At 38.0% G+C, this 27,062-nt stretch overlaps 2 protein-coding genes across 5 annotated transcripts in view; one reads left to right on the top strand and one right to left on the bottom strand.

The window, feature by feature from the left end:
- LOC106871963 (DEP domain-containing protein 1B) overlaps nt 1-9,191 on the bottom strand; it is a 33,822-nt gene extending 24,631 nt beyond the window's left edge. For all 4 annotated transcript variants that reach the window (XM_089355983.1, XM_014918749.3, XM_052969911.2 and 1 more), the window contains exons 1-5: nt 9,052-9,191; nt 5,406-5,563; nt 3,874-3,981; nt 2,803-3,024; nt 1,239-1,369 (exon numbers count right to left, since the gene is read on the bottom strand). In XM_089355983.1, the coding sequence (XP_089212109.1) occupies nt 1,239-1,369; nt 2,803-3,024; nt 3,874-3,981; nt 5,406-5,563; nt 9,052-9,117 (685 nt within the window). In that variant the 5' untranslated portion in view covers nt 9,118-9,191. The remainder of the gene's footprint in view (nt 1-1,238; nt 1,370-2,802; nt 3,025-3,873; nt 3,982-5,405; nt 5,564-9,051) is intronic.
- Nucleotides 9,192-9,300: 109 nt separating this feature from the next.
- Nucleotides 9,301-27,062, top strand: part of LOC106876619 (oxysterol-binding protein-related protein 9) — a 115,893-nt gene continuing 98,131 nt past the window's right edge. Inside the window, exon 1 of the mRNA XM_089356889.1 lies at nt 9,301-9,462. Coding sequence (XP_089213015.1) covers nt 9,316-9,462 — 147 coding nt within the window. The 5' untranslated portion in view covers nt 9,301-9,315. The remainder of the gene's footprint in view (nt 9,463-27,062) is intronic.

Genomic DNA, 27,062 nt, shown 5'->3' on the forward strand with positions numbered 1-27,062 from the left:
TGCGATGCCTTTGTTAGATTTTGATGGAAATGAAAACCAAAAAATGTTCTTAGTTAGGAAACAAAACATTTTTATGCAAAACCCAGAGTTTATTCTCTGCCAATCTTTATGTTGAAGGGTCGCCAACTACTCATTTGCTAATTATCTCCCTTGTTTGCGAGGGAGGGGGTTGCTTCTCATAATTTAAACATTTCTGGAGTGAGTGTTTACCTACTAATAGCAACGATCATAGTTTTTTCAACTGTCCACATCACATACGTGAGATCTTATACACATAATTAATATATACAAAATACTCTACCAACATATTTTCCCTCAACTCCATGGTGTGTGTGTGTGTGTGTGTGTGTGTGTATAAGGATATAAAGATACAATATAAATATATCATATACATATATATATATGTATGTATATATATATATCTGTTAAAATGAGATATCAGTGTTATTTTCATTTTTGTGAAATTTAGAGAACAATCTATTCACCGCATCCTGTATATGTGTGTATTTGTGTATATATATATATATATATATATATATATATATATATATATATAACAAATAGTAAATGAGTATATGCATATATACGTACAGGTATGTGCATACCGACATCCACCTGTATGTATAGGTGCATATCTAGGTACAGGACATTGCAAACAAAACATAGACGAGAAAACACACAAGCCACATAGAGAACATTCTACTTCATCAGCTACCCCCGTTTTAACACCGGTGTTTTGAAGAGCTGGGCAGGACGCATCGTTAAAACGGCTCTTCTCATGGACCGCAAATTAAATTTGTATACACAAATTAAATCTTGCCATGGAGGAATGTAGTGGCGGACATATATATATATGATATACTTAACACTTTTCTTCTCATATTTCTGTTGAAATGTAGACATTTTATTTCAATTAATTTTGAAAATGATGAAGAAATTTGAAAAATAATTTTGTCATTGATGTTTGGAACATAAATTAACATGAAATTTTGATGAAAGATGTTAAATTTAGATCACTTTAAAACAAGAAATCTGTATCGTAGAACGAAAGGCAGTCTCAGATGTGTTGATGTCAAAAGGGTTCAAGTTGTCTCTTCAGTGTCTTAAAAAGCTTTTCATAACTATGTTAGAATGTCTTTTACAGGAATCTTCAGAGATAGCTTGACAGATACATTTTAAGGAAAGTATGATCAAAAAAAAAAAAGAAAAAAAAGAAAAAGAAAAACAGTGCAACTAACCTTTAGTATTTACATTACCAACCACCCCACTTTTATTTACATAAAGACAATTGTGCATTATATGCCGACCATTTACCAATGAAGCATCCAAGAATTCTTCCAAAGTGTTGTAACCAATTGTCTTTTGCAACCTGAAACCAAAATTTAAATTGATATGTAAATGGAATCAAGGCAGATCAGAACTTCAGATGAAAGAAGTAAAATTAATTTTTAAGGTGTATTTGCTTAGCAAGGAGCTAAATTTGAGGCATTACGTTGAAACTAAAACAATTATAGCAACAATTTATTTCTCACCTCATCAGAGTCATTATTAAAAACGTAATAGATACAATTGTGGCCATGGGGTTTTGGTACCGTGTGGTCGAGAAGGCACGGACACTGTTGGTTGGTGACTTCTACTATCAGCATGGGGTGACCAATGTCCAGGACCTTGTGAATGAAATTTGGTAAACAGAAACTTGAAGAAGCTCATTCACACAGACACAAAGACACACACGCAGTTTCCATTTACCAAATCCACTTGCAGGGCTTTGGTCATCTCGTGGCTTTAGTAGAAGACACTTGCCGAAGGTGCCACAGAGTGAGACTGAACCTGGAACCATGTGGTTGGGAAACAAGCTTCTTATCAGAGTCATGCATGTGCCTATATGCATATACCACACACACACACAGATAGATAGATGTAGTTAGACAGGCAGGCAGACAGACACACACATAGATACAGGCATGACTAAGCAATAACGAAATTTGCTTTGCAACCAAATACATCCATGCCCCAGTCACTGATACAACTCCACTGCAACTGCATTGCATGGCTCAGATGGCTTTTCCAGGATGTAATGGTTCAAATCAAATTTGCAATATTAAAATAATTAAAAAGAAATTTCTATTTTAAATATCCTCTTTGGGGGAAAAAAAGAAGAGAAAAACTCATCAAAAGTAACAACAAATAATTATTCAAATTAAAACTCATTTTCTTGGGATTGAGAATGTTTTCTAACATTATTTATGTATTTATCTAGGTACCTTTTTTTTGTTGGCTAAAATAGATATTGAAAATTTACCAAGCATCTTAGTCAATGAATTACTGCATAAAAGAGAAATGGTCGTATTAGTCACACACCAAGTTCAGCAGCACTTATTCAGAGGGAAAAAAAAATGTTATAGTACATGACAGCATGTAATATAAACCCAAATTTGCACTTAGGGCCCAGGGTGATCGTGGAAAAAAGTACATCTCATATGCCATTATATTCATTAACATACCATTAATTTTAACTCCAAAAGTGGGTCATCTGTGCTAAACTTATCATGACGCTATTCAGTATATGTACAAAGATAAAAATGCTGATAGGTGATCAATAGGTTCAATATATGAGCAAGTCAATCACAAAATGAAACATCTTGGGAAAGAAGGTGAAGTATTCAGACTTCTTTTTTTTTTTTAATGTTTGTATCTTTTGTGAAGTTTTCCAAACAAAATGAAGTTATGTCTTCAAGATTGGAACAACCTCAATGGCATGAAATAGGATAAATAATTCAGACATTAAACAAATTCACAAACCGGTGTAATGTGACCATTCTCCAAACAGCTTCCATTGATTCCAAAGACAAAGGTTTGGCAACAAGATGACATTTAGGTATTGCAAGAGATTTGAATTTGGAGGTCGTTTTAGATTTTTCACTTTTTGATAGAACTGTCTTCTGTCCTGGTGCAGCATTCATTAAATCCATTCGTGCACTAAGAGGCACACGAGAATCTTTTGCTGGAGAACTTTGGTTGAATCTAGAAGATACAGAAATTATAATTCAAATAAAACTTCAATACATTTCACAGGATATAGCAGGGTGGTTAAGATGTTCACTTCCCAGCCACTTGGTTTCAGGTTCAGTTCCACCGTGTGGCACATTGGGAAAATGTCTTTTATAAGGCTAACCAAAGCCTTCTGAGTGGATTTGGCAGATGGAAACTGAAAGAAGCCCCTCGTGTCTTGATTGCATGCAATAAGCTTCCCTGTCATCCTTTTGGGACCAATAAAAAAAGGTACCAATCCTGACTGAAGGATTCATGGAAGTGTCACAGGGTTAGGAAAGATGACTTCTGGTTATCTCTTTGACTCTGAGTTTGAAGAACAATGAGACCAATGCTAAGCTGTATTGGCCCAAATTGACAGCTTTGTCCTTGGATAAACATCAAAACTGTGCAGAAGGGAGACTTGCATGCATGGACAACTACTCAAGCCTACACATACATGTGTGCAGGGCCATCGTCAGCATTTACTGACAGAGGCTAAAAATATGCACAGTAATAAAGTAAAGTTATGAAGAGGTACTCAAAGTTCCTGGTTTCGAAGGCATCGCGAAAGGCCTGGTTGGAGGCCCAGCCTTCTGAGTTCTTTTACAGGGCTTAGAAAAACTGAAGGACCCCTGCAATAAGTGTGTGAATCTGAGAGGGGAATATGTTGAATAAAGTCATAATTAACAGATCCCCCTGTATTTTCTTTCACCCAAAGCCAGGAACTTTTCAGCCCCACCCCCTTGTAGATGCAAAAAGTAAAAAAAAGAAATGAAATAAGAAGAGATATGAACTAAAGAAGCTGGGTTTAAAAAAAAAAAGTTAAATCACACAACATACCGATAGACACGACCACCTTCAGCAAACTCTCGCTTCTTTTTGCTTCCTTGTACATCTTCAAATATCCTGGCTTTTAACAATTTACTCATTAATTGTACTGTTTGTTGCCTGGGAAGGCAAAAAAGAAGATATTGTCTAGAAATTATAAAGTCAGTTAGTCATAACAATCATTCATTAAATGAAATCTAGAACCAAGATATGCAAAACTGATGAAGGGCAATATTAACTCCTTAGTATTTAAACCAACCTTATCTGGCGAAAATATTCTACCTGTTTTTTTATTGAAACTGGCCCTATCCAGCCTCTCACACTTTCTCTACATTGTCATTCTAAAAATAAACCATCACATTATAGAAATTTCAAAGCTATGAGATAATGTATGATTAGCGTTGGGCCTCATGGAGGCAAAGCGGCTGAGTTTCTTTCGAGCCTTGGGCCTCACAAAGGCGAGATGGCCGAGTTCCTTTCAAGCACTGGGCCTCACAGCATTGTTTTAACATAAGTTTTTCCATGCTAGCATGGGTTAGGTATTTAATCGTAGCATTGTTTTACAGCTAGTGCTGGTTCCACATATAAAGCCCCTCATGTGTGTATATGTGTGTATTTGCATCTCTTTGTGTCTTGATTGCATGCAACGAGCTTCCTTGTCATCCTTTTGGGACCAATTAAAAAAAGTACCAATCCTGACTGAAGGATTCATGGAACTGTCACAGTGTTGGGCCTCATGGAGACAAGGTGGCTGAGTTCCTATCAAGCGTTGGGCCTCACAGAGGCAATGACCAAGACCATTGGCATTATGTCATGCTTGAGAAGAAGACCCATCAAGCCAAGCAAAATTGCGGTCGTGGCAAATACTGGTGTCACGCAAACTGGCACCCGTGCCGGTGGCTTGTAATCACGCCCTGATGTCACGCAATTGGCACTCGTACAGGTGACACGTAAAAGCACCCATTACACTTTTGGGGTGGTTGGTGTTAGGAAGGGTGTCCAGCCATAGAAAACCATGCTAAATCAGACTGGAGCCTGGTGCAGCCTTCCAGCATGCCAGCCCAGATAAACTGTCCAACCCATGCCAGCATGAACAATGGATGTTAAATGATGATGAATGTGAATAGATAAACAATGCATTTGACAGAATAATTTGAATGCTAAAAAAGGTCAAAGGTTAAAGGTTAGTGCAATCTTGGGGTAACTCAACGACAAACTAAACCAAGAGCATTATGTCCAAACAGTTTCTGGACATAATTTTTGGTTGAAATTTGAACTCAGAACGTAAAGACAGACAAAATACTGCTAAGCATTTCACCCGGCGTGCTAACGTTTCTGCCAGCTCGACGCCTTAAAAGGTCAGGTTTATCGTCTGAAGATAAGAGGACAGTCATAAACTGCAGTCGACTGTTAGAGGTATTCCTCTCCAAGCTTGAAGGGCTGTTTTTGTAACCGACATACTCCACCAGCCCTGATATTGGTGATCTTACGCACAAAATACTGTTGAGTTGGGTTTAAATGAATAAATAAAAGATTGTTCTCACTTGGTAATGTCTGAACCAAAATTAGGGTTGCTCTTCAAATACTTATGCATCCATTCTAGTGCTTCTGTTGCAGTAAAAGCTTTATCGTAAACCTTCATATAACGTCGGCGTCGGCCAATAGGCATACCTTGTTTGAACGCTCGGATAATTGTGTTCCACTGTTTAAAAAGAAGAAATAAAGAATATTATTACGAGAAACAGTTTCTGGACATAATTTTTGGTTGAACAAGAGCTGCTGCTGTATCATCATCACACTTAATGTCTGCGTTTCCATGCTTGCATGGGTGGGATAATGTGTTGAGGCTAAGCATTCCGCCCGGCGTGCTAACGTTTCTGCCAGCTCGCTGCCTTGTTTCATTCAGTTTCTGTTTACCAAATCCACTCACAACTGTTTGGTTGTCCCAGGGCTATAGTAAAAGACACTTGCTACCCAAGATGCCATGCTGTGGGACTGAACCCCAAGTCATGTGGTTGGGAAGCAAACTTCTTACCACACAGCTACGCCTGTGCCTTATTTCAGTAAAATCTTCATCACTGGAATCATCATCATCATCATCATCGTCATCGTTTAACGTCTGCCTTCCATGCTAGCATGGGTTGGACGATTTGACTGAAGACTGGTGAAACCGGATGGCAACACCAGCCTCCAATCTGATTTGGCAGAGTTTCTACAGCTGGATGCCCTTCCTAACGCCAACCACTCAGAGTGGAATCACCGTAACAAACTTTTGCTTTCAGTTCGATCAACTCAACAGTCTGTTCAATGAATGAATGCCCAAGTAGCTGAGTACTTTACAAACACATATACTCTTTATGTCATCTTCGGGTAGAATCAGCGCAGACAGATGAATTATAAGTATAATCCATCTAATGACAGGCTTCCCTGCGATTTTCGTCAGCCAAATTTCACAATATGGGACTGGACCAAGGACACCATGATTGCAAACAAACCCTCTCAACCGTCTGGCTATGCTGCCACCAAACAGCCGACATTACATCTCCAATGTTTAATGAATAATATGGACACACTGGTGCAAAGGTGGCCTCATACCCTCATGCAGGGTTAAAATTCAAAATGCAACTGGAAAGAACATTTTATGGGCCGGCCATATATAAACTTTGATATGTTTCGGCCATCATGTCTAAAAAGCACCATCTGATAAAATTTGTTAAGACATTTTAAGTCAAATTGTGTGGTATCATGGCCCATTCAATTAAGAAGTCGTTGACTGAGGCGTCTCCAAGTACAGGTGGCTTGTCTGGTATCCTTTGAAGAAATTTGTCCAGATATCGTTTGAAGGTGATGGGATATTTTTCTTTGATTTGTTTTGGGATAATGCTAAAGAGAGCAAGGCCTATTGAGGAGAAGCAATTGCATTGCAGTGTATTTATGTATTGTGAGCCTGAATTGTGGAGATAGTACCACGATATCTGGAGAGCCGCTTCAACCATTTAGGCAATCTCCTGCATTCTTCATGCAAAATAATTGACTTAATCTTGCCACTTGGCATATTTGTGCAAGGAGAGAAGGGCAGAGTGAGCTCTTGTACACGAAGCTCTTGCACGTCTCATCGTATTTGATGGCATAAGTGCATTAAAGTATTGTAATACCTAAAGCAACATTAAAGGCAGAATCGTTAGTACGCCGAGAAAATGCTTAGCGGCATTTCGTCCGTCTTTACGTTTTAAGTTCAGATTTCACAGACTAGCTTTGCTTTTCATCCTTTCGCAGTTGATGAAATAAGTACAGTCAAACAGTAGGGTCGATGTTATCGACAAGCCTTCTCTCCAAACATTTCAGAAAGGAATATTTAAAGCAGCGCCGCATGAAGGACCTGAGGTGATTCTTTGAGATACACTTAAAAAGAAAAGAAAAAAAAGAGCGCCTATCTCTCTCTCTCTCTCACACACACACACACACACACATATATATATATTACATGCGCGCACACACACATACACATCTTACTGGCACCTGTTAAGCTATCATCATATCTGACAGGCGAAATGTCATAACTTGGCATAACTACAGATAAATGCCACATTCACGACCCCCCCGTCCCCACCCTATAACATTCTAAAAGAATGTGTATAAAATGTTGCAGTGATACATTATCTAGAGTGTAGATTATGGTAATGCGGATAACGTTAAAAATCACTTTTTGAAAGAGTTTAGAACATTTTCCTCCCTCCAGACTTTATCTTCTCAAAAATCTTTAAAACATATTTTTAAATGACAGCTCGAGAGTATACATTACGCAATGATGTATGTTTCAAACATAAAAACTGACAAAAAAAGTGATAAATGATTAAATTAAGAAATATGGTGGTAATTAAATCGAAGTGGAGAAAGGAAACAAGATCGAAAACTTTATCCAAAAGAAAATTTGTTTGAAACGGAATCGTAAACTACACGCTGAGAAACCTAACTTTGCAAATTTCATTAAAAAATGTGCATTTTTCAGAAAGTTAAATCTTTAAGTGTGTGTGGGGGAGGGTGATTAGTTGCTGTAAGAGAAATCTATTAACTAATTCCTTAATTACAACAGTATGAAGGGAGATAACCTATATTGCTTTGGAATTTCGTTAACTTCAAAAAAAAAAATTAAATACTGAGGTTTATATATATATATATATATATATATATATATATATATATATGATATGCACAGGTAACTATAAAAAAAAGGCCAAAGACTGATCATTAAAGGACATTTGTTTAAACTTCTATTTGTTGTTAAATGCCAATATTTTTTGTTCAGTGATAATCAGAAAATATTTGAAAAACAAAAAAAAAAAGGCGATGTCAACTGAAAAAGAAATATTTAAGATTAAAGTCTGAATTTATCTATTTTATAAGACAAAACGGTGGAGATGGAGTATATGTAATCTGGGTATACCCCCACTTTTAAATTTTGTTTTTTTTTACGGAATCCTGTTTCAGACCATGGAGAATCCGATTCTGGAAAAAATTTTTCAAAAATCTCAATTTCAAAATTTCGATCCCCCCACTCCCCGGTTTTTATATAGATCCACAGGGTAAACCTAACCCTAACTCAAACCCTAACCCTAACCCTGACCGTAACCCTGACCCTAACCCTAACACTAGTTTTGTGAGATTTGGCTGTTATTTCTAGCATGTAAATAGCCTGCTTGGGGGGGGGGGATTGAAATTTTTCAAAATTTTTTTTTTCAGAATCGGAATCTCCATAGCCTAAAACGTGGGGTTCCGTAAAAAAAATTAATTAATAAGGGCGGGGGGGAAGGTTCAGATTACATATAGTCCATCTCTACCGACAAAACCTCCAATGATGTAAACATACTATTTTGTCTTGTCTTTGCTAATGATTAACCATATGTTTGTATAAAATAGATTTCGTGGGATCAAACGGTGCGAGTGTGATTCGAGTTAATCTAATCTTTATATTATAATTAGTTAATATAATTTTAATCTATACGGAGAAGGAAGTTTTAAAAAAGTACTTATATCTAACGTCTTTTTCTCTCCTTCTAAGTCCAAACAAGTTGAAGTCCACAATTATCTCTCAATATCTTTCGATCGGGTACAATTCTTGTCGAATCTATTGTTATAGATATTAACATCACGGCAACTGATAATAAATATAAGATCAACGACATAACTTACTATTTTAGTCGCCCGGTACGGACCACTGAAGTCATCGTCTTCGTTCGCAACTATATTTGAATTCATAGTTCATGTTAAGGATTCAATATTTCGCTCCTTTCTGCTCGATCTGCCAAGTTCCTTTCTCTTCCCCAAACTTTATTTCTTACCCCAAAACGCGTTAAAGTTCGTAAACATAATTTTTAAAATCCCCTTCAAAGGAGCCGCAACGTGATTTGATTGGTTGTTGATTTAGAGACGCGAGTTGTTGATTGGTCAATAAATATGCCAATCAGGCGTTTGTCTGCTACACGGTGTGAAAACATGGCGATCATCGAGGGTCCGCTCAGTAAATGGACAAATGTGATGAAAGGTTGGCAATACCGATGGTTTGTTTTAGATGAACATTCTGGATTGCTTTCCTATTACACGGTAGGTCGAACGTTTTCACATGAATATCTGTCGTTTCCATAGAATAACAATAACACTGATACGATGGCGTCGTTCAGTTCTTCGTTGCTGCTTCATGTCGACAATATGCTCGAGATTCCTTTGAACTCTTATCATATCATTAAATCATAATAGTTTTATATATTTGTCATGTCCGTAATGTTCTATCATTGGCTTCATCGTATATCAAATACCTGATCTCTGTCAGCGCCGTTAATGCTTACAAACAGCCCGTATAATAAGCTGGGTGTCTTCGAAACGAAAGACAACAAGGTGTCCGACACCCAAACTGCCCCTCCCTTTCTTTATCTCACCACTTTCACCTTGTTGTTATTTCGATGCTGGATTCACCTCTTAATATTATTATTAGCTGGTGTCATTATTAATTCAAATCATTTAATTTCGCCCTATAGAATTATATTGGGTCGAATGATATTTACTGATTACTAAAATTTTTAATTAAAGAACCATGTTGCAGTTGGGAAAAGTAAAATAGATACTTTGCTTTCAAATTTTGGCATAGGACCATTATTAATAACAATAATAATAAATAATAATAGCAATAATAATTAATAATAATAATCTATCCAGGGTCCCACCGTTTCTTTTTCTAATTATTGTTGACATTGGTTCAGAGCGTACACACACACGTACGTACTCACACCATCTCTTTACCTATCTATAGCTGTATACACACACACACATGAACATGTACATATATATATATATATATATATATATATATATACATCCACACATATATTATCTATCTCTTGTCATCTTGTTTAGCCCCCAACTCATTCATCTCTGATCTGGCAAACCTCTCATTTAAATAACCACCTACCATTCCATATTCTTCCTTTCTATTTATTTTTCATTCAGCTTATCCAATGTGTCCTTCCTTTTCTAGAGTATAATTTGAGGGATTTTCGGGTGGTTATTTCCACCAGAACGAACAACCACTTAGTGGTTCGATAATTACCAGAGTTCCCTCTTGGAGAATTACTTGGTTATTCTTTATGTTTTGTCATTGGACTCTGTCCGTATAGAAGCACCATATTATCTGTGTGTATATATATATATATATATAGAGAGAGAGTTGTATGTGTGTAGGTGCGTCAACTGATGAATGGAAGCTGTCATTCATTTATATTGCGCCTTGTACTCTCCTGACAATTTATTCCAAACCATAACTATATTTTGTTTTAAGATTTGGTTATTAGTATCGCTATACTTAAACTGTATCATTTCTATTTGGAACGTTAAATCTCGAAGCAGTTACTGCAGATAACTGTGTATAAATATTGGATTAAAAAAACCTTTGGAAAGGACAAGTCGAAGGCTGCCCTTGCGACATATGTGTGTGTGTGTGTGTGTGTGTGTGTGTATATGTATGTATATCAAGACCCACCCATATGTGTGTGTGTGTTGAAATAACTTCTATTTTCGAAGTTCTGTTTGTTTAATCAATGGTTATGAGCTGTCGTTATTTTGTTTTAATTATTTAATTAGCTCCTCAGTGAAATGTCTTTCCCAAATTGACAAGTTCTATTACAGAAAAATCCCGTTACCTTACTGCACCATTCTATGTATGGTGAAAAAGAAATTCCATGGTCTTAGAGTTTATTTATATACTCTCTCTTTTCCACACACATATTTACATACATTCACATATATTCATTCACCTACACACATGTATATAAGCGTATGTATAATATAAATGTGTGTTTGTATGTACATGTGTGTGTGTGTGCGTACATGTATTTGTAGACACACGCACACATACATTTCAAAGTTGTTCTGTCAAATCTCTGGTCCTAATTATAAAACCGAAGGTCTTTGGAGTTATTTCGCAACGCAAGAAATGCACACACACAGACACACACACGATGTATGTGTTTATGTTGAAAAATCTTATGATTTCATCCACATTATGTGAAATGATAATAAATATCTTTTAAATAGAAGGAGTAATGATCGATCGAGTTCAGTGGCGTGTTCTCTATTGATTGTTTTTACCAAATAACATAAAAGTGCTTTTAACATAGTTAATAGTTTTTAATTCCAATGTCCACCACAATATGGTAATATCCGGTCATCACCACCATCGTTTATCATCAATATTTCAACAGGCGTAATTAAAAATGATAGATAATTATTAATATTAGGAGTTTGTTTCGTCCACTTACGCTTCTGCGAACATTTATTAATTTATTTTTATGTTATGTTAATCATTTTATTAAATGGTTTGTATTGTGAATAAATATTGATTTCTGTTTTGGCATTTATGATTCCATTCAAATCCCTGCAGTATTATTATAATCTTTATGAAAAAGAAACTAAGCGACCATCGGACTATTATATCGTTAGTCGTTTTCCCTAGCTTGGTTGCTAACAATGATGTGAAAGGAAGAGTTCTTGCTATATAATGTGGATGTGTTAGATATACGTGTGTGTGTCTGTGTGTTATGGATGTGCTTGAATGTTATGATGTATATTGTATGCGTTACCTCTGTGTGTGTATATTTGTGTAGGTATATACCTGTGTGTGTATATATGTATATACGATTGTATATGTGTGTTTTACTTGTATGTTTTTGTGCGTATGTACGTGTGTATGATTGTGCATGTATGTATATTTGTACGATTGTGTGTACGTATGTATGTGTTTGTATGTATACGTGTGTGTGTATTTAGGCATCTATTTTTTCATTTGTAATAACGTGTCTGTTGAAGAAAGTTCTCAGATATTAAACAAATCGAATGTGCAAAATTGACCAAAAATAATTTTGCATCGCACCCCCTTCCTATATTGTAATCAATCATCAGTTACACTCATTAATTTCTATTAAACACATTCGATCCGATTTGTTTATTTGTATATCCTATTTATTTTATTCATAATTGACATCAATCATCGCGTCCAAAGTGTAACTAGTAACATTGGCAGTTCTCGTTGGACTTGAACAGTTTACGAAGTCGCCTGGCCCGTTGGTTACGGTTTTGCCATTACTAGGTTGTGGTGGTTGTTTCCCGGGTCGAGCAATCCGTTGTGTTCTTGAGCAAAACACTTCATTGCAGTCAGCTGGACCAGCCTTCCGATCAGCAGCAATGTTGGCCTGCTTGCCTAGCCAGTAGTCGCATGGCATCACTCAAAAGCTAAAACGATGCAAAGTGCATTGTGACCAACGATGTATAACAACATCCGATAGTTTGGTCACTCACGTGATATACTTAATTAGGCATGCCTACACAAGTGCGCCCCTCCCCTCCGCTTATATTGCCTCATAGCTGCCAGAAAAATGGATATTTTAAAATGAAATTGTCTAAAAAATACGCTTCCGATGGTGTTGATTCCTGTTATGTATGGTTAAAGTTTTTCGTGTGTCGGCTTTCTTTCCTCGTAAGTTTCAGAAAAATTGGTAATTTTTATTTTTTTTATTTTTTTATTTTCTACAAATACCTTTCTGTGTAGATTACGATTACAGCGGAATTCAATTTGAAAAAAATTTAAATGGTGGGTGTCTTACAAAAAACATACTAACACACTTCACATATCTACAAAATGAAACTTGAAATTTCGGGGGGAAATTCTGATGCGCGTCAGTATGTATGAATACGAGTCTACCAATTCTATTTTTCATATAAAATTCCGATATACTCGTAATTTACACACTCTGTAAGGTATCTAGCGGAAATTCCCTTCAAAAATACCCTTTCTTCTGAAAGATGTGAGGAAACAAATCCGACTGGTGTGAATTTTCCGAAATTCCCCACTCCACCCTGGGGCGGGGGAACGTTCATATTAAATTCCGATATAATCGGAATCTGCACCGTCTGAAGCATATTTGTAGGAAATTTCATTAAAAATATCCGTGTTTCTGGAAGTTATGAGGAAACAAAGTCGGAGAGGGCATACCTGCATAGCTATGTCGAGAGATGACCGACGCCAGTGTACTCATTTTATTGACCCTGGAAGGGTGAAAGATAAAGTGGACTTTGGGTGGATTTTTGAACTCAGACCATAAAGCCAGAGGGAAATACCGTTAAACATTTTGTCCGGCGCGGGTTTCAAATGAAGGTTACAGGGCTCACAGTTTTGAGGGGAGGGGTGTAGTCGATACCGTGCGACTTTTGCACTTGGTTCTGCTGAAATCGACTTTGCTTTTCGGTCTTTCGGGGATCGATGAATGGATCGGTGGTGTCGATGCGTCAAATTTTATCGACTCTGAAGGGCTGAACGGTTATGTTGATCTTGACGGGAATTGAAACCAGAATATATAAAAAAGAGAAAACCGGAACGAGATGCTGAATAATTAAAAAAGAATGATGAATTACACATCTTCAAACATTTTTTTTTTTTTATGATGGTATTATTGTCACTAATTTCATTCCGACACGTGTTTCTACTGGATGTGTGCTAATGTCACGTGATGTTGCGTTTAAATGCATTCAGTCGATTCCTATGTGTGTGTGAATGTTTTGCAAACAACCTGCACATGCAAGTGCTACCAGTCGAAAGCTCCGCATGGCGGAAGCCAGCAAGGGTATGGGGTTATCAGGAGAGAATATGTGCCGTTTCGGGGCCTACCTCTCGACGGCATCATTGCGCACCGATCCCCCCCCCCCACTGAAATGAGACCTTGCTTGCAAGATCATCTGGTTATCAAATAAAGCTCAATATTCTTCTAGCCATTGCTCATCGTCTCTTTTTAACCGAATCCAGTGGCTAACCTTTTCCGCTGTAGTTTGGATAGTGTTCATGAGTTACGATGAGTTAAGCCTAACGATAACAGGAGTTGCTTCACACTATTTTATTAAATGGTGTTGATTCCGATTATGTCGACATTTGTAGGGAAAGATTTCCGTGCGTGGGGTTTTATTAAAGCCAAAAAAAAAAAAAAAAAATCCACAAACGGTTACCTTCAGTTTCCCGTGACCATTCGTCAGACAATTCTGCCCGTTCGCTTCTTTTTGTCTGGAAGTAATAATCCCTTATACTATAGGTACAAAGCTTAGATTTTTGAAGGGAGAGGGACAATCGATCACATCGACCCCAGTACTTGACTGGTACTTATTTTATCGACCCCGAAAGGATGAAAGACAAAGTCAAACTCGGCGGAATTTGAACTCAGAACGTAAAGACAGACGAAATACTGCTAAGCATTTCGTCCGGCGTGCTAACGTTTCTGCCAGCTCGCCGCCCTTAAAATATATACTTTTGTACTCTAGGTACAAGGCCCGAAATTTTGGGGGAGGGGGCCAGTCGATTAGATCGACCTCAGTACGCAACTGGTACATAATTTATCGACCCCGAAAGGATGAAATGCGAAGGTCGACTTAAGCGGAATTTGAACTCAGAACGTAAAGACAGACGAAATGCTGCTAAGCATTTCGTCCGGCGTGCTAACGATTTCTGCGTGTTCGCTCCTTAAACTTTCCGTTGAATTTCGTAACTTCTGAATGTGGCCTCATTATTTATTGTGGAGAACAGTTGAATATATACGAAAGCTGCCTTGTTTCTTTTCGATTCGTTTCCCACACAACATACAATCGATTCTGACTGCGTATGATTGTTTCTGCTGCATATTTCAATTACTCGCCCATGACTGACCCGAAACCTAGCAGCAATCGCTGTTTGATAGTAATTCTAAAGATATTTATCGCCCAACTTATTATTATTATCATTATTATTATTGCTCTCTGTTTGACTCTTGACCTGCTCTGATGACCCAAATGACAAATGAATTATTAAAACCGCCCGTTGCCAGTTCAGATATTGATGTTGGTATGACGACAGCTGCTACTAGGTTTCTGTGTGTGTGTGTGTAATACTTTTCACTTGGTCCAGTCCTTGGGCTGCGACCATGCTGGAGCAATGCCTCGAATGGGGTTTCAGTTGAGCAAATCGATCGCAGAACTTAGGTTTCTTGTTTGTTTCTTTTTAAGGTTTGGTACTTACTCTATCGGTATCTTTGGTTGAACTGCTATGTTGCCGTTTTATAAAACGATCTAACACGGTTGAGAAGCGGAGGAGGAGGAACAGAGACGATAAACACATACACAAAAATCACACGCACACACGAATGTGTGTGTGCATATTTAAGGCTTAGTGGTTAGGGCTCGCGATTAAAAGGTCGTGAGTTCGATTTCAGACGGCGTGTTGTGCCCTTGAGCAAAACACTTTACACATTGCTTCAATCCACTCAGCTGGCAAAAATGAATTGTACCTGTAATTCAAAGGGTCAGCCTTGTCACACTCTGTGTCACGCTGAATCTCCCTGAGAACTACGTTAAGAGTACACATATCTGTGGAGTACTCAGCCACTTGCACGTTGATTTCATGAGCAGGCTGTTCTGTTGTTTGGATCAACTGGAAACCTCGTCGTCGTAAGCGACGGAGTGCCCGTACACATATTCACGAGGGCTTCTTTCAGTTTTGTTGAGAATGTAAGCAGATTTGCTGCTAATTTCTGAGGTTGGTCAAAATGACGTCGACACCCGATGAGAACCCAGTCAGGTTTGGAACTCAGTGAAAGCTGTTCGTCGTGCTTTCAACCTCCGAAGAGGTTTGTATGCCTCTTACGTACGCTTGTTTTTTACTTGGTTTTCATTAGATCGTGGCCATGCTGGGGCACCGCCTTGAAGAAATTTTAGTCAAATAGATCGACCCACCGGGACTTAGTTGCTTTAAAGCCCGGTACGGATCTTGTTCAAAACGGGGGCACCAGTTTTCATTTATGTTTTATATAGTGTTTTTGATACCGAAAGACTTTCAAACTTCGTGTACTTATCTATTTTGTGTTATAGAACAGAACAAAATTTTTGTATTCGGATTTATTTCATGTAAAAAATTGTCTTATTTCGATAATTTCAACCAATCACTGACAAGTATTCAGCTGTTTATACTTACTCCTTTGGCACTTTAAGCGGTGTAAAGCGTATTTAATCGCCATTACTTCTGATGTACGTTTTTTTGTTAAGAAGACTAAGAGAAAAAGGTGTTTTATATGACACATTCTACCAGTGTCCCAAGTTTCAAAGTGTTTCGTTAAGAAAATACTGGTGCCCCCGGTACTTATTCTATCGGCCTCTTCGGCCGAACCGCTAGATTACAAGGACGTAAACACACCAACACCGGTTGTCAAGCGGTGGTGGAGAGCAAAGACACACACAAAGACACGCACACACATTATATACGACGGGCTTCTTTCAGTTTCCGTCTACTAAATTCACTCAGAAGACTTTGGTCGGCCCGAAGCCATAGTGAAAAATACTTACCCAGGGTGTCACGCAGTGGTACTGAACCAGAACCATGTAGTTGGGAAGCAAGCTTCTTACCTCACAGCCATGCCAGCGCCTCATCATCATCATCATCATCATACGTCCGTTTTCGCCTATACATATATAACCTCTAAGATAAGCAAGGGCTATTGGATAGTTAGGGCTGGAGAGATATAGATAGTTGTATCGATCTCAAGACGAGCTTAGAACATACTTTATCGATCTGGAAGTGACGAAGAGCAAAGTCGACCTAATTAAGATTTTAATTTTGGAAATAGACTGTGGTACCCTACCCTTTCTAGGCGAAGGTAAAGAATACGCACACCACCCGCTTTTGGCGTAACCCTAACCTTAACCCTAACCCTAACCATCGGGTGTGCTTATTCTTTACCTTCGCCCCCTTTGTGATTATTAAATCACCAAATATAACCTCAAATTACATCCTACTAACTTCTATGAAAGAAAGGACAGTTTTAGTCTTGGTTACGTTGTCTGGAAAAAAAAAAAAGAGGCAATCCTTCAGTATTGGTGTACGGCGCCATTCACCCACGCAACCTTCCCTCATGACATAAAGAGGTTAGGCTGGAAAGGACGAAGGAACGTTCTCCCCACAAATGAAATAAAAATATGGGTGTTCACAGCTGGAACGTCTCTGACTAAATCTATTCGATGAGAACTCCTAACCCGGGCCTATATCTCCATGCAGTATACTGTAATTTGAGTTTTGCAATTGGATTGTCACTGCTGGACCGTCTCTAATTGTATTTTCTACTCGGTCAGGACTAACCTTGAGCTAAACAACTACTTGATCATGCTATCTCCCAATATTGTATACTGTAGTTTAGGTGGTCACTACTGGAATGTCTCTGACTTTGCAAGTTGTCCATAAATTATCATTACAACTTCCACAATTTGTCGTCTAAGAATGGGTTACGTGCAACCAATGGAATCTACAGGGAAGTGTCCTGATGTTTCTAATAAAACTTTGCATATGTTTTCCAATAAGCTCTGCTGTGTTATCTTTATTTTGGATTTGTTTCTGAATTTTTGAAGTTGTAATGAAAACCCTGCGTCTATCTACTCGATCAGGACGACTGACCCAGAGCGAAACAACAACGACAGCCACCACCTGATCGTGTTAGCTCTCAATATGCAATATATTGTAATTTGTGTTGGTACGTGATGTGACGTGACTCTGATTATCGACGTTAAATAGACAAAGATACTTGAATGATACAAGATATATTGTATATATGTGTGTGTGTGTGTGTGTGTGTGTGTGTGTTGGGGGGAGAGAGGAAGACATTGATGGAAACAGATCAACAGATGAGACAGAGAAACTGAGAGAGAGAATTGAGACACAAAGGGGGAGATATAGAGTAGGAGAAAGAAACAAAGAGAAAGACAAACACAAGGCGACAGGTGGGAGAGAGAAAGAGACAGACAGTGTGTATCACACAAAAGAAGAGTTACAATCACTCTGGTGGTGTCTCTATGTGGTTACTCAGTTTGCTAGAAATAGCAACCAAACGTTCTTTCATACCACACGTTACTCATTAGGAAAGAACTCATTAGACAATGTACTCTTGGGTTTTTGTTGTCTAAGAATATGATGAATTAATCACGACTGGATTGCCAGTCGATCATCTCCCTGTGGACTGACTTGGGGCTAAACAACAAGAACGAGGGACGCGTTTATATAGTTGCTTCCCTCCTTATGGCGGCGAGGAGCTGGCAGAAGCGTTAGCGCGCTGGGCGATAATGCTCAGCGGTATTTCATCTGCCGTTACGTTCTGAGTTCAAATTCCCCCGAGGTCGACTTTGCCTTTCATCCTTTCGGGGTCGATGAATTAAGTACCAGTTACGCATTGGGGTCGATGTAATCAACTTAATCCATTTGTCTGTCCTTGTTTGTCCCCTCTGTTTAGCTCCTTGTGGGTAATAAAGAAATAAGAAACGTCTATGTGTGTGTGAGTGTGTATGTATATATATATATATATATATATATATATATATATATAATAATATTAGGGACAAAATCCAAAATTACAGGTAAAAAACTCAATTAAAATCAATTTATAAAAAATTAAAATTAAATTGAGCCTTATAGATAAAGTATATATAAAATATATAGTTTTAGGGAAAATAACCAATTTTCAAGAACTCATCGATGAAAATCCACTATCACATATAGAAAAATTAATAATTAAAAGCACAATAAATGAGTATAATATAAAGTAAAGTAAATATCATAAGATAAATATAATATAATAAATATATAATATAATATAATATAAATATAATATAATATATATATATATATATATATATATTAATAATAATAATGGTAAGACAACAAAAGAATGGATGAGACCTCGATATTATGTAAATAGAGGAATTTATCTGTAAATAATATGTGACAATTATTCGGTTGCCTTAATAAGACTCTGAGTTTCAGATGTTGGGGCGGAAACATGCTCCAGCATCTCCTCGATAACTGAAGAGATGCCGGAGCAGGTTTCCTCCCCAACATCTGAACCTTGGAGTTTTATTATGGCAACCAAATAATTGTTACATATTATATTACAGATATATATATATATATATATATATATATATATATATGTGTGTAAAGTAGTTGTATGCTGTCAACTTAATGTGACAGTCCCCTGAAGGGAATAACACTACTGTTGTTCAGACCTAGGAAGCTGCACCACTTCCTGGTGGCCTTGACACATTTCCTGTGTCCTTATGTTTACAAGAGAGAGAGAGAGAGGACACAGGAACTGTGTCAAGGCAGACGGGAAGCGGTGCAGCTTCCTACGTCTAACCAACAGTAGTGTTATTCCCTTCAGGGGACTGTCACATTAAGTTGACAGCATACAACTACTTCACCGCATCACTACTGCTTAAATCTCTCTGAGAGATTTAGAAATGTATTATTTGTATATATATATATATATATATATATATATATATATATATATATATATATATATATACACACACACACACACATGCGTATGTGTGTTTATCTGTGTATAAGTTATAGCATTCTAGATGTGCATGTATGCTTATAAATATTCATATTCCAATTATGCAAATAAGAATAAATATATTATCATATTGAGCTGACCAAGTATGTAAAAGTCAGCTCCAAGGAGAGACAGACAGACAGACTCTGTGTGTGTGTGTGTGTGTGTGTGTGTTTGTAATAGTTAGAGTGGGAAAAGGAGAGAGTGTAATACTAGAAAGAAGTGTTATTATTTTACTTAGCCTCCAGCTAACTTGACCCACCCATCCCACCAAATAAACATCTTTGGTTGGGTGGCAGGAGGGGGGGGACATCTGAATATATATCACAAATGATTAATTGCTAAGTTGAACAGTAACAACTGTGTATGTGTGTGTGTGTGTGTGTGAGAAAGAGAGAGAGAGAACACCCTCTGGCTTTCTGCTGCTGTTGGTAACCAGATATTTGCTGTGGCTTCACACACACTCTTTCATTCCCACTCCACCACACTTCTCAAAAATCTAGAACTCAGCTAGGCTTTCTCTAGTGTGCAACATGTGAATCTAATAATCTCCTTGTTGACCAAACCCTCAACTTTCATACCAATTTAACTTTCCTTCAGAAGCCTACTTCCTTTTATGTGTCAACTACAAGTACAGATGACCTGTCCAAGGGATTTTATGATTTATTTACTTCTCATTGAGTCCTTAACTGTGCACTTGACAAAATATATACAGTTGGCCCAGGTTACTACCTGTAACACTGTGATTCTCAACATTGGGTCACAGACTGCTAACCAGGGCTGTGGAGTCGAAACAAAAAAACTTTGACTCCTGTACTATTGGCACCTCTGACTCCGACTCCTCTTTATGTAATTAATTGTGGTCTACATATTTCATAAGGCATATGCTTACGCTTGTACTTTGAGTAGGCCTATATGTTATAACTGGTTTATATTAAAGATATTGTGAGTCGGAGTCGGTATAGTTTTACAGACTCCTATTCCAGCTACCCCTTAATTGTTTCCGACGCCGACTCCACGACTCTGATTCCACAGCTCTGCTGCTAACAATCCACAAAGATGTACTGGAATTCTGTGAACTGTATTCAGGCTACACCACCACCGCCTCCGTCACCACCACCGCCTCCGTCACCACCACCGCCTCCGTCACCGCCTCCCTCACTGCTGCTGCCTCCACCACCACCTCCATCACCACCACTGCTGCCATCACCATTTAACATCCACTTTTTCATGTGCGCAGCGGTAAGATGGAATTTGCTGAGGCAAATGTTCTATAGTTTGGATAGCTTTCCTGTTGCTGACTCTTCCTCTGATCAGACATGTCCCTATGGAAGCCGAGACACAAGACTCCCTGCTTGTACGTAACTCTCATTTATAACTATCCTGTGATGTCAAGACAAGGAGCCACAAAACACTTCATGCCTCCCCCACTAACACCATCTGCTTCTCTCTCTGTCTTTCTCACCAGCTCCCCTTCCTCTCCTCTCTTTTCCTACTGTAGTCATCAAACATCTCCTCTTTAGCAAGGCTCCTATCCCTACCCCTCTGTTATACTCTAATCCCTCACCTGCCACAAAGCCACTTCCTGTGGTTCCATTCCTTCTCCCAGCTAAGAGGTCTTCTTTGTCTTGCAAGTTACTTGCTGATCCCACTGGTGTCAGTGCCATATAAAAAGCACCCCTGCTGGCGCCAAGCAAAAGACACTCCATGTGCTCTGTAAAGAGGTTGACATTAGGAAGGGTGTCCAGTTGTAGAAACCGGGCCAAAGCAGACTGTGGAACCTGGGGCAGCTCTTTGGTCAGTCAAACCGTCCAACTCATGCCAGCATGGACAACAGACGTTAAAATGGTGATGATGATAGTACGCACACACACTCACTTGTGCACACACACACTTGCTCACTCACACTCACTCACTCTCACACATTTTAATGCTGCATTTGTTAAATACATTAATTAGAAGTAATTAAGTAGGAGGGGTAAATGGACAGCGTTAATTATAGATTATTATTTTCATTTCTTCATCATGTAAGGGCGATGACTGGTTATGTTTCTTATTATGACCTCATCAGCAAAGCATGGCAACATTCCGGATACTTATTGATCAGACCATGTGTATATGTGTAGTGATCTAGAGGTTCGCACCAGGTCATGATTTCGATTCCTGGGCCAGACACTGTGTTGTATTCTTGGGCGAATACTTCATTTCATGTTACTCTGTGGGTGGGAGAATGACAGATTCGTTGATTCATTGGCAGAAATGCTTTATGGGATATCTTCCGGCCCTCTACATTCTGATTTTTAACTTCTAAATCTCCCACCTGGAGAAGACAACAGGAAACCACTCCGATATTCAACCGAAATCTATTCATGATAGCCAAAGTTCCAGTAATCTACTTAACAGCAGCAGGGGAGGGTACCGGCACCTCCCAGGTTCTGTAGAGATTGCTGGAGAAGGTCCATATGCACAGGACCTGCCCAAGGGCAAACTATCACTAGACCACACTCACACACACACACACACACACACACACACACACAAACACGCACGCACGCACGCACACACACACACACACACACACACACACACACACACACACACACACACACTAGACACAGGTATGGATGTGTGTGTAAGAAGTTTGCTCTGTAGCCATATTGTTTTAGGTTCAGTCAAGTTGCTCACCACTTTGAGAAAATGTCTTTTAATGTAGCCCTGGGCCAACCAATACCATGTGAGTGAATTTGGTTGACAGTAACTGAATGGAAGAGCCTGCTGTGTGTGCTTTACAACTGGTGTTGGTTTGCTCATGTCTCCTTAACTTAGCTGTTCAGCAAACGAAAATGATTGAATAAGTACTGGGTGTGATTTGTTCAGCTAAACTGAAGGTGGTGCCCCAGCATGGCCACAGACCAGTGAACCAAACAAGTGAAAAATATGGTATATATTACATCCTAATCTACCAAAGAAATATTATTAGAGATAAGAGAATCCCTGTAACTGTGTGGTTTCGATGCTGATGCATCAAACCAATCTCATGATCTTGAACTTCAATGCTGGGTACCAGACACAATATTCCATTGTGTGTGAATTGGTATATCTGAAAATAAGAACCATTTGTATGTACTTCATAGCTTTAACTACAGAAAAAGAACATCTGAATAGGAAAACATTAGCTTCAACCACTCGTACATGGAATACTCAGCAACTCATACATGGAATGTACCAAATTTCAAAAGACGTCACAATGATTTTTAGCTTGCTATTTTTGTTACATAATTTATTTCTTTTGTGATTTGTTTAAAAGCAACGCTTAGTATTAGAACAGTTGTACCATATAGAAATGTATGACTATTCTTATCTAAGCACCAGTGTGCCAAAATAATTTGATGGCTGACAAATTCTGTTGATAATCTTGCTAAAAGTTCCTAATTTTAACAGAAAAAAAAATCGTGTGTGTGTGTGTGTGTGTGTGTAGGCAAGCATGTGTGATGCAGAAAGTTGTTCTCTATGTGGGTCTGTGCGTTTGTGTTCAATTATCCAACAGTAGGTCAGCTTGTCCTATTTCCTGCTATATCAACTAGTTTATTTATATATTTCCTCTTACAAAAGATATAATTTCATTTATTCAACATCGGTCTGCTGTAGGTGTTGGGTACCCAGTGTAATGAGCTATAAATGTGGTAAATCAAGCATCCATTCAGTTTAATATTCTTCGTCAATTCTTGCCTTGGTACTTATTTTCTGATGAGAAATTACACCAATTTCAGTGGAATGTAATTAGAAAATTGTAAGTTAGCCCAAAGCTGATTATTGAAACTTTTTAAAGAATTAATTCTTCAATAAGTCTGAGAACATTGATGATGGAATGTAAACTACCAGCTAATCAGCTGAGCTATGTATTATATCTTATCATCAGCGCTATATTCTGTCCATTACTAAGACACTGGGTCATATGACTCAGGTGACACAGCTGAAAATATTTCCTGCTCGCTAAGAACAACTTGTTGCTTTAAGCAGTGACAGCAATGTCAATTTGACACTGTTAATGGAAGCCTCTTATTGTGATCAATCTGATAACAGTAACCAACTGGTCATGTTAATCAAGAGATGCAACCAATATTCAGAACATTGTCAAGGTGGCAGAAACATTAGCAAGCTGCGCGAAATGCTTAGCAGTTTTTCGTCTGTCTTGACGTTCTGAGTTCAAATTCTGCCAAGGTCGACTTTGTCTTTCATTCTTTCAGGGTCGATAAATTAAGTACCAGTTACATACTTGGGTTAACCTAATCAAATGGCCCCTCCCCTAAAATTTCGAGCCTTGTGCCTAGAGTAGAAAAGAATATCCAGAACATTGTACAAAGTGAATAATTTTTAATTAATTTTTGTATGATGAATTTTACACTCACTAATTTTAATAACGATAATCATTTAATTATATTATCTGAGAAAACACCTCCCAGGGTGTGTGTGTGTGTGTGTGTGTGTGTGTCTACATATGCAGACATGGTTGTATGATTGTGGTCTTGGGGTTCATCATCAATGTGCAACACTTTGGGAAAGTGTCTTCTACTATAATCTTGGCCCATCCAAAGCTTTGTAAGGGGGATTTTATTTTTGGAAACTGAACAAAACCCATCATAGATACGTGTGTGTGTGTGTGTGTGTGTGTACCCCTCTTGACATTGTGTTATGATCGTGAATGAGTATTACAGTCATACAAGTAATGTTTATTTCGAGTCTTCTCTGACAAAGATGTCTGGCCAAGGGAAAATATTACCTTGATTGGATACAGTTATGGGTTGGTGACAGGAAGGGTATCCAGCCATAGAATATCTGCCTCAACAAATCCCTACTGAACCATGATAGTATGGAAAAGTGAGCATTAAATGATGCTGAGGATGACATGCACCAATATTGCAAACCACACTGACCATTGTTAACATATCATTAGCTCCATTCCCTGTGCCAAAATGCAGTTCCACCACCATCATAGACCTACCTTGTGTCTTCAAGTAGCAGGCTTTTATTTTGGTCTCTGTAGCTTTTCCAGTTGACTTGAAAATTCTGATGAGACTAGTCTGAATTTTTATTTTAATTAGCTGAAAACTTTTAATTAATTTTAGATAGTAAATTTTGAAGGGCCTCTGATTTGGCTTGCAATGGTCATTTCCCAACATTTGTGATTATAATAAGCAGCTGTCACTATATTTCATAGATTTCCAGTATTTGGAAAGGAATGAGCTCTGACCAAGATATACCAAGATGCAGTACGTAAATGTTGGGAGGCTGACATTAGTTATGGTAGTGGCATCACTCAAAAATTATTTTAACCTTTTAGCATTTCAACTGGTCATATCCAGTCCAAATATTCTTGCTTTATGCTCAAACTGGTCAGATCTAGCATTTCCCACCTACCCTGCAATGTCTTTTTAAAAATGTACAAGCACATCACTGAAATTTTGAAAGTGTGAGATAATTGCATAATTAATTCAAACTAGAGTGAATAAACGAGCATTTCATCTGACAAGGGTAATCTGAATGCTAAAAGGGTAAACCAGCCACATCTAATCAAAATATTCTACATGTTTTCTATCCAAGCCAACCAGATCCAGTCTCTCATGCCTATCCTACAATGTCATTCTAAAAATTGCATGGCATTTTGGGCAACTGTCTTCTATTGTAGCCTCAGGCCAACCAATACCTTGTAAGTGAATTTGGTAGGCGGAAACTGAAAGAAGCCCGTCAATATATATATATATAATGTATATGCTTGTGTGTGTGTCTGTGTTGTCCCTCCACCATCACTTGACAACTGATGTTGGTGTGTTTATGTCCCCATAACTTAGCAGTTCAGCAAAATAAACTCAATAGAATAAGAACCAGGCTTACAAAGACTAAGTGCTGGGGTCGATTAGTTCGACTAAAGGTGGTGCTCCAGCAAAGCCGCAGTCAAATGACTGAAACAAGAAAAATAAAAAAATAAATCACATCATCGAAATCTTGAAGCCATGAGATGTATGATTAATTCAAAACGATGTCAATAAATACATTTGACAGAGTAATACTAATCTGAATGCTTAAGGATTAATGGTCGTAAGGAACCCCATTAGTTAAGAACCGAAACAGTTCTGCGAGTGGGAGCTTCTTCTCTGAAGATCTTCTACTCTTCAGCTTTCCCTAGAGCAGTGGCTCTCAGCCGGGGTCTGCAGAAGATTTTGATGTTAAAATTGATGTGCATTAAATTGCTTATATTTCTGCAATGCACAAAATGTATTAACAGCTTTTTTATACTATTGAACCTTGGGAGGGGCATTATGCCAGTAATAATAAACACACACACACACGCTGGTTCGGTCGTTTATTGATAGTTAATGGGTTAGTTACTCCATTGACCAATTTATCAATCAGCTGTTTTTTACTAGTTTTTTTCAAACTCATATGTTAAACACTTTGGTCCAATAGTTAATCATTCAAATGTTCAGTGTTGTTAGTGTTGTCTTTTCTTTTTTTGTCAGAAAAAAAAAAAAAGAAATGACAAAACTAGCAATACTGAACAATTGACTGTTGGATCAAAATGTTTAACATTTGAGTTTGAAAAACTAGTAAAAAAACAGCTGATCGATAAATTGGTTAACAGAGTAACTAACCGATTAACAATAAAGGACCAAACCAGTGTGTGTGTGTGTGTGTGTGTTTATTATTTCCGGCAAAATGCCCCCACCCCGAAAGTTCAATAGTATTTCTTTCAACGAATTTACGTCAAAAATCTTGCAAACCAAATACAAACACGAACTATGATAAGCCCTAGCTTTCTTTTTTTTTTTACACAATTCCTTAAAATATTTAATTACAAAAATATGGGATTTTTTTAACTTGGGGGTCCAGTAGACTAAAATAAGAATCAAAGGGGTCGAGAGGCAAGAAATGGTTGAAATCCACTGCAAGTTTCTTAAGACCAATAAAAAAAATGTCTGGGTAATGTCACCACCACCACCACCACCACCAGTGGGTTAACAATCTCCACACATTAAGTCTACTGTTTCGTGGTTATTCTAAGTCGTTGCTTCATCATTTGAGTATCGAGTAACACCTTTCATCTGCCAAATCGTAAAAATAGGTTCATCCCCAAGCTAAAGTAATTGATGCCTTTGGTTGAAGCTTAGAATGCCCTGCATGTTGTGATGAGCCAGTGTCTTTCATGACCATGTTTAACATTTTTTTTTTTAATTACAACTCTAGGTATAACTTCCAATAAAATTT

The sequence above is a fragment of the Octopus bimaculoides genome, chromosome 8 (assembly GCF_046866305.1).
Source record: "Octopus bimaculoides isolate indiv1 chromosome 8, ASM4686630v1, whole genome shotgun sequence".
NCBI lineage: Eukaryota > Metazoa > Mollusca > Cephalopoda > Octopoda > Octopodidae > Octopus > Octopus bimaculoides.